Source organism: Babylonia areolata, chromosome 5, assembly GCF_041734735.1.
Source record: "Babylonia areolata isolate BAREFJ2019XMU chromosome 5, ASM4173473v1, whole genome shotgun sequence".
Classification (NCBI taxonomy): Eukaryota; Metazoa; Mollusca; class Gastropoda; order Neogastropoda; family Buccinidae; genus Babylonia; species Babylonia areolata.
Genome location: NC_134880.1, coordinates 32,189,048 through 32,197,232, shown reverse-complemented (window position 1 = coordinate 32,197,232; position 8,185 = coordinate 32,189,048). Strand labels below are relative to the sequence as shown.

The window sequence follows — 8,185 nt, the reverse complement described above, 5'->3', positions numbered from 1 at the left end:
GAACAAGTCCCAGAGGGGCACTCTTCTGGGGTCTCTAGCTTCCTTCAGAGGGGCACCCCTAGCCACCTCTCTGAGCAGGCAATCCGCTTCAAAGGCGGAACCACCTAGCTGTTTGCATTGTGGTACAGAAGGCAGACCTGTACCCTCGCACAGAACTAGCAGACAGGATGAGAACCGAGGAGCAGAGAGCCAGAAAGTTGGCCAGCTGCATGCTCGTAGGGTTCGTAGGGGTAATGCCCTGAGCTGTACACCACTGCAACCATTTCTTCCAGCGAAAGTCATACAAAGTCTCCGTTCCCTGCCTCCTTGCTCTGGTGACTATGGAGAGGAGGTCAGAGGAGGCACACCCCTGGGTCAGCGCAGCCGACACAGAGGCCGACCGAGGGGTCGAGTACTTCAATGGTGATGCTGACAGTTCCGACCGCACAGCAGCCATGCGTGCTGGTGGAGCAGTTGAGGATTGGAACGAGGAGTGCCCGAGCGAGGCTGCATCAGCAGATGAGATTTGGTTTCAAGTTCCAGGGGTGGAAACATGTGTCAGGGACTGAAGGTCCGGAAATCAGGTCTGGGTTGGCTATTTCGGCGCAATGAGGATCAGCTGCGGGTGTTCCAATCTGTCTTTCCGTATCACCTTGGACAGAATTGGAAAGGGAGGAAACGCAGAGGCAATCAGACTGCTCCAGTCTAGAGAGAGAGCATCCACTGCCCACGCTTCTGGGTCGGCAACCGAAGAGACGGAAGTGGGAAGTCTCTTGTTGAACAAGGTCCACCATCGGCCGAAACCACTGTTCCCACACCCACTGAAGGCTGTCCTTGTCCAGGGTGCACTCTGTGCGTATGACACTCTTGGACCTGCTGAGAGCATCTGCCAAGATGTTGGTTTTTCCTGCTAAGTGTCTCGCTGAAAGTGCAATGCCCTTGCTGTGGCACCAACGGAGGAGAGCCTCAGTCCGCATGGAGAGGTCTGCCGAGTGCGCTCCCCACCATTTGTTCACCTAACATGCGACCGTCGTCTTGTCCGTGAACAAGCGGATGGTCTTGCCAGTGGCCTCCCCCATGAAGTGCAGGAGAGCCCTGCGAACTGCCTCCAGTTCCAGAACATTGATGTGGCATAGGCGCTCCTCCGGGGACCAAGTCCCTGCTGCATGGAGTGAGTCCATGTGGGCTCCCCAGCCCAGGGAGGAGGCGTCTGTGAAGAGTGCCACCTGAAGAGCAGGTGGGGCTACGGGCACCCCCTGTGTCTGAAGGGGGGTGATTAACCACTCTGATGTCACCTCGAGGAACCACTCGCCCAGACATATCTGGGTATCCCATGGCTGAGTGCTCTGGGACCGGCGTAACCTCAGTGCCCTCTGGAGAGGGCACTTGAGAACCCTGTCCAGGGGAATGAGAGGTGCCGTGGACTCCATCATGCCCAAGAGGGAAGAAAGTGTCCGCGCTGTATCTTGGGAGGAGTGGCACCAGTGGCTGAGGAAGCCTGCCAGACGGTCCCAGTGATCTGGCGCCAGAGAGACTATCATAGACCGCGTGTCGAATCTCATCCCTAAGAAGTCGAAGGACTGACGTGGGGACAGATCGCATATCTGCTGGTCCATGACGAAGCCCAGTTGGGAGCAAAGGTCTAGAAGTCTGGCGGTATGACTCAGGCACAGGGCCTGTGACTGGGCCAGGATAAGCCAGTCGTCCAGGTACACACAGAGACAAATGGACTCCGAGCGGACGATGGACACCAATTCCCGCACCACCTTGGTAGACAGGAAAGGGGCAAGGGACAGACCAAATGGGAGGGCCGGGAACTGGAACCCCTTGTCCCTCCACACGAACCTCAGGTACCGATGGGATGCCGAATGGATGAGTATATGAAAATAAGCATCTTCCAGATCGATAGAGGTAGGCCAATCACCTTGTTGGATGGTCTCCAGAATCTGTGCCTGTGTGTCCATCTTGAATTTGATTTTGGGGAGGAATTTGTTGAGGGGGGACAAGTCCAAAACTGGTCTCCACCCTCCCGAGACCTTTGGAATCACCAACAACCAGCCGTAAAAACCAGGGCCCGGGTCCGAGAGTTGAGATATAGCCCCATGAGGAGTGGGTGCGATATCTCTTTTTCTAGGACTCTCTCCTGCTCCGTCGAGCTGGGCACCTAAGGAGGAGGAGTGGATCTTAGAGGGGGGAGGTCCTCCACCCAAGACAGCATGTACCCCGACTCTAGCACCGACATAATCCCGTCGTTGAGTCCCAGAGCACACCACTGATGTGCATGCCGGGACAAGTTTCCTACTTGGAGGGGCTGAACGACTGGCGGTGCTGAATCGGAGCCCAGTCATTGGGGGTGCTGCCTTCTGGCCTTGGGCATGGCCGGTCGGCTTGGACGGACATAAGGTGGTTTATTCCTCTGCCACTGATTCTGCACACGCTGCTATGACTTAGGCGGCGTGGTATATGGAGGGGCCCTGGTGGCCGGTCTCTTCAATGGCATAGAACCCTGGAGCCCATGAGAGGTGTGGGCCAAATATGAGGCCACCTCCCTGTTTGTCTCTGCCCTGTGGCTGACAAAATGGGGCGAGAACTGGCCGAAGAGGGAGTGCTGCTGTGCTGGGATGGACCGCAGGGCAGCCCTCTCCTCCACAGGAATGTTAGAGAGGCTGAGAATGGCATCACGCCGCGCTAGCGCAGTATTAAAGTGAAGGCTGGTAGCTGTGTCTACAGCTGCCGTGAGACCAGATGCTACCCTATTGCCAAAAGCGTGTAACCTCTGGTCGGTGAAGAGGCCAGGCGGGACAGAGGAAGGAGACCCGTGTCCTGATTAACCAGACACTGTTCCCACAGCTCATTGGCCCTGTGAAGGAACGCGTCGAAGGTGTACGCCGTGGAAACCTCGAGGAGGCAGCGGTGGGCCAATTTGTCCCACTCTGCTAACGTTTTAAAGGATAGGGTAGCTGAAGTGGGGAAGGTGGTGCGCTGTGAGACCAACATCCTGTCCTGTGCGGAGGGCTCTGCTCCGCTGTAGGCAGGGTGGTCCTGTGTGTACCAGGACCACACCCCTCCCTTGGAGGAATCTTTAAGGAACTTTCCCGGGGAAAAGGCGCCCGGGGCAGAGAGGGACTCCCTGCCTGGAGGAGGGATGGAAGCAGCACCCCTGACAGTGCGGGCTGGCTTATTAAGCCATTCCTGCACCATTTCTGGCAATGTGAGTCGCCTTGTGGTTCTGGAGTTAGAGTCACATGGCGTAAGGAGGGTCAAGGGTAACAAAGTAGCCTGAAGGACTGATTCGGCATACGTGACCCTATTGGGGAGGGTCAGTTCGAGCTCGGCAAAGTCCGAGTTTGGTTCAGGCTGGTCCCTAGGGAGGTGCGGGCTCAATCTGTCCCCCCTAGGATGTGGGCGAAGAGTGCTCATCTGCTTTTTCGTCCTCATCCGAAGACAGGGGCTCCGACTTCGCAGTCCATCCCCTGCTGGGTGCCATCCCAAGAGGATGTACCCACTGGGGCATCCTGTGAGCTGTGGTCAGCCCAGTGGGATGAGCTGGGACGATCCCGAGCCGGGACCATGGCCGCCACTGTTATGTCCTTGACACCTGAAGCGGGTGGGGAGCGTGTGGACCGTAGGTTCAACCATGCTTGGGATGGTGGGTGCCACACCTTTTCAGAGAGGGCATCCCTGGATGCAAGAGGGACCCACGAGTGCTGTGTGGGGACAAAGACCCACTCATCTCACTGTAGGACCGAGGGCTGGGCAGGTGGGAACCGCAGGCTCCGCCGGGCCGAGTAGGGCCCCTGAGCAGCCGTCAGGCCTGACAAGGAGGCCGTTGTGACCGTGGAGGTCACCTGTGGGTTGACAGAGGCCCGATTTGTGGACAGAGTGGCAGTATTGGTCGAGGAGCTCGACCTGACCGACAAGAAGTCGATCCCACTTGTCGGGGCTGAGTGTGTCACCCTGTGAGATGTGCTGGGTTGGGTCCGGTGGGGAGCGGACAAGGGGCTGGCCCTTGGTGCTCCCGGCAACCCAGCGTGCACCCTCGGTGCACCCCAGTACGGGTAGAATGGGGGTAACCACCCGTGGGCACCAGCCATACTGTGACCCGAACCCCAAGGGTCACTGGCGCGTTGACCTCCATGAAGGGAACAACCTGGCCAAGTCGGAGGGAGGTCAGGTCCGACTTGGGTGTCAGTCCCGCCCGAAGACGAGCGGGCTGACTGCCCAGAACCGCCTGACACGCGCGGGCCTCCCCCAGCAGGGGAGACCGGCCGGATAGCGGGAAGACCTGCAGAGCAGGTTGCCACGCGCCCCGAATCCCCTCCCGTGGGGAGACTGGGGTGGCTTGGCCCAGGGTGGGCAAAGTAGAGATCCCCCCCCGGAACCAAATTTTTCTCCCCCCCAAAAAGGAGGTGGGGGAGGGGGCTCGACAGAGAAGGGAGGAGGGGGAACAACAATGGGGCCCGTGAGGGCCGTCTCCGAGTGGGGACCCGGGTAATGGCTGGGCGCGGCCTCCCCTTGGGAGTCCGCGCCTAGCTGTGAGTCCCCACAGCCCGGAGAGGACTTGCCATTCCCCCCTCTCCCCGCCTCGCGATGGGACACCTCGGGAGGCGACGCTCGTACCTCTTTCCCCCCGGTCCCCTTCATGACCGTTTTACTGGTACGAAAGTCGCCTCCGCGATCAGCGTCTAACGACGCATCGCCGCGGTCCGTATCGGGAGGAATCATGAGCTCCGGGCCTGGGAGAGTCTCTTGCCGAGTCTCAATCCCAGCATCATGATCCCTGCCTTCGTGGTATGGCACACGAGGCATGGAACCCGCGCTTAGGCACCCAGCGAAAATCCGACCCCCAACAGAGAAAGGAAAGACAGGATCGACTTAGAGGCAGAAAAAAACGAACGAATCAAGGGTGCCGAGTCGAATCGAGTACACAGAATGTAAGAATACAATAAACACAAGCCGCATGCAACAAAATAAGGCCAAAAGGATACGCTGAATAGCCAAAAAAAGCGTAAGACGAGACAGAACGTAAACCTGACAAGAGGCGTGGAGAGCCTTGGCCAAAGGAATGATTCAGCGCTTATAGTTTTTAGAGACGTTTGATTGGCTGAGAGCGGGCGGGCCCGTCTTTTCACTGTTAGCCGCGCGAAATTTGGCCAAGCAGAGCAAACCAATAGGCCTAGTTTGCATCAGTTTGACATGGTACAGTATATGACACCAAACGATTCGTATACCGCCCGATTTCAAAGCGTCCTTAACGGTTGCATTCCATAATTCAACGTCTGCTTCGACCTTTACCTAATTCTTTGATGAATATCCATTTCCAAGAAACAGTCAAACATCAGCTGTTTCTGACAATTTCCGCATTCTTTCTTCTGTTCGCGTACTAACGCCGACCAAAGTTACAAACGTGCTCTCAAAATCCTAAAATCAATGGAAGCAAGTTGTGATGGAGTCTCCCGTCGGACCGACGGATGAGTTGGCAGGCAGGCTTACCTGTCGGTGTGTGTCCTCATATGGGAGAAGAGGCCGATTCTGGATGCGCAGCACTTCCCACAAGGTTGCAATGGAAAACGTCTCCAGAAGTTGAGCCCTGCTAACATCCTTCGCTCACGCTTCTCCTTAATGGCCAGCATTCTCTTGTTTTCAAACGTCTTTATGCCACTAGAACACAGCATCCTCCAGTGACAGCGGTCAAGAGCATCAGTTTCCCAGGAAGCTATGTCTATGTCACAGGCTTTGAAGTTTGTATTCAAGGTGTCCTTGAAGCGCTTGCAGGGTCTTCCAAGTTCAAGGTGACCTTCCTTCAGCTGACCATACAAAAGCATCTTCGGGATCCTGCTGTCTATTTGTATTTCTTTTTTTTGTATTTCTTTTTATCACAACAGATTTCTCTGTGTGAAATTCTCCCTGGGGAGAGCGCGTCGCTACACTACAGCGCCACCCATATTTTTGTATTTTTTCCTGCGTGTAGTTATAATTGTTCTTCCTATCGAAGTGGATTTTTCTACAGAATTTTGCCAGGAACAATCCTTTTGTTGTCGTGGGTTCTTTTACGTGCGCTAAGTGCATGCTGCACACGGGACCTCGGTTTATCGTCTCATCCGAATGACTAGCGTCCAGACCACCACTCAAGGTCTAATGGAAGGGGAGAAAATATCGGCGGCTGAGCCGTGATTCGAACCAGTGCGCTCAGATTCTCTCGCTTCCTAGGCGGACGCGTTACCTCTAGGCCATCACTCCACTGTCTGTAATGCGGACAACGTGTCCTGTCCAGCGTAGCTGGCACTGGATCAGCAGGCTTTCAATGCTAGGCAGGCCGCTCCTCTCTAGGACCTGGAGGTTGGAGACCCTGTCTTGCCACTTTATGCCAAAGATCTTTCGTAGGCATCTCTGGTGAAACTGCTCAAGTTGTTGAATGTGACAGCGATACGTCGTCCATGTTTCACAGCAGTACAACAAGGTGGTCAGCACAACAGCTCTGTAGGTTTTCATCTTGGTGCTGAGCCTGATGCCTTTGTTGTTCCACAGCCTGTTGTTGAGTCTGCCAAAAGGCGGAGCTGGCCTTGGCGATGCGCAGCATCACTTCTGCATCAAGGGCTCCGTTGCTGCATAGGGTGCTGCCCAGGTAGCAAAACTTGTCGACTGACTTGATCTCTGTGTCATCGATCTTGATTGCAGGTGGAGGGGAGGCACTGGCGTTCTGTGAACAAGCTGGTTGGTACATGGGCTCAGTCTTGCTGAGGCTGATTGTGAGTCCAAAGTGCCTGCAGGAGGTTGAGAACCTGTCCATAATGAACTACATGTCCTCATGGGTGTGTGCAGCAAGCGCGCAGTCATCAGGGAAGAGGAACTCTCTCAACAGTACCTCAAACACCCTGGACCTGGCATGGAGTCACCGCAAGTTGGTAAGTTTGCCATCTGTGCGAAACTGAATGTAGATGCCCCGGTCACAGTCTTGGAAGGTGTCAATCAGCATGGCAGAGAAGAGAATGGAGAACAGTGTGGGTGCCAGGACGCAGCCCTGCTTCACTCCATTTACCACAGGGAACGGATCCAACATGTCAGTATTTTCCTGTACTCTCGCCTGCATGCCATAGTTGAATGACGCAATCAGCTGGATTAGGCTCTCTGGGCAGCCCAACTTTAGGAGGATCTTCCACAGACCACGGCGGTTCACCGTGTCGAAGGCCTTAGTCAGGTCTACAAAGACCATGTGGAGCTCCTTGTTCTGCTCACGGCACTTCTCTTGCATCTGGCGTACAGCAAACACCATGTCACATGTTCCCCTGCCTGAGCGGAAGCCGCACTGTGCTTCAGGGATGACTGTGTTGGAGACATGGTCAACCAGTCTGTTCAGTATGATGTGGGCGAAAATCTTGCCGGCGATGCAGAGGAGAGAGATTCCACGGTGGTTATCGCATGATGTTTTGTCTCCCTTCCGTTTGTAAATATGGACAATGAAGCATCCTTGAAATCCTGGGGGACCTCCCCTCTCTCCAAGATAGACTGGAACAGGGCGGTTAGCTTGTCTGTCAGCACCTCGCCTCCATACTCGTAGAGGTCAGCCTGGATTCCATCCGCTCCTGGTGCTTTTCCTGACATTGTCAACTTCAGGGCCTTCTGGGTCTCGGCCTTGGTGGGAGGGGCAGCTAGCGAGTCATTGACTGGTAGCTGTGGGAGGGCTGCAAATACCTCGTCAGATATGGACGAGTCCCTGTTGAGCAGGGTGTTGAAGTGCTCTGCCCAGCGGGCAAGGATGTCTTTCTTGTCTGTCAGGAGGGTGGTCTGGTCCAAGGCTCGAACAGGGGTTGATCCAGTGACTCTCGGCCCATACGCAGCTCGGAGACTATGGAAGGTCTTCATGTCGTGAGCATCAGCAGCGGACTGAAGCTCTTCGGACTTTCTCTCCCACCAGGTGTTCTTCATGCAGCCTCGTCTGTACGACTTGCCTGGTTTGCAAGAACTGCTCCTTCTTCCTCTGGCAGTCTTTATCAGAAATGTGATCCTGATGCCGTATATGCAGTGTGTTCAGTAGCTTGGAGATTCCAGAGTCGTTCTCGTCAAACCACTCTTTGTGGCTCCTCTGTACAAAGCCGAGTGTGTCAGCTGCTGCTGCGGACACAGCATCTCTAAAGGTGCTCCATACCTCTTCTACATGTCTGATGTTCATCTTGCTGCATACCAGACGATGGTCAGGCCAACAGAC

General features: G+C 55.4%; 1 protein-coding gene across 1 annotated transcript; it reads right to left on the bottom strand.

The window, feature by feature from the left end:
* Window positions 1-4,963, bottom strand: LOC143282447 (uncharacterized). The gene is made up of 2 exons (XM_076588091.1): window positions 4,265-4,963; window positions 1-108 (listed from the first exon to the last, which is right to left on the bottom strand). The coding sequence occupies exons 1-2, from the start codon at window positions 4,786-4,788 to the stop codon at window positions 105-107; spliced, it is 528 nt and encodes a 175-aa protein (XP_076444206.1). The 5' UTR covers window positions 4,789-4,963; the 3' UTR covers window positions 1-104.
* Between the last annotated feature and the right edge of the window lie 3,222 nt (window positions 4,964-8,185).

Coding starts and splice junctions, on each gene's coding strand:
- LOC143282447 (XM_076588091.1), bottom strand. CDS start 4,788: ATGCCTCGTGTGCCATACCACGAAGGCAGGGATCATGATGCTGGGATT.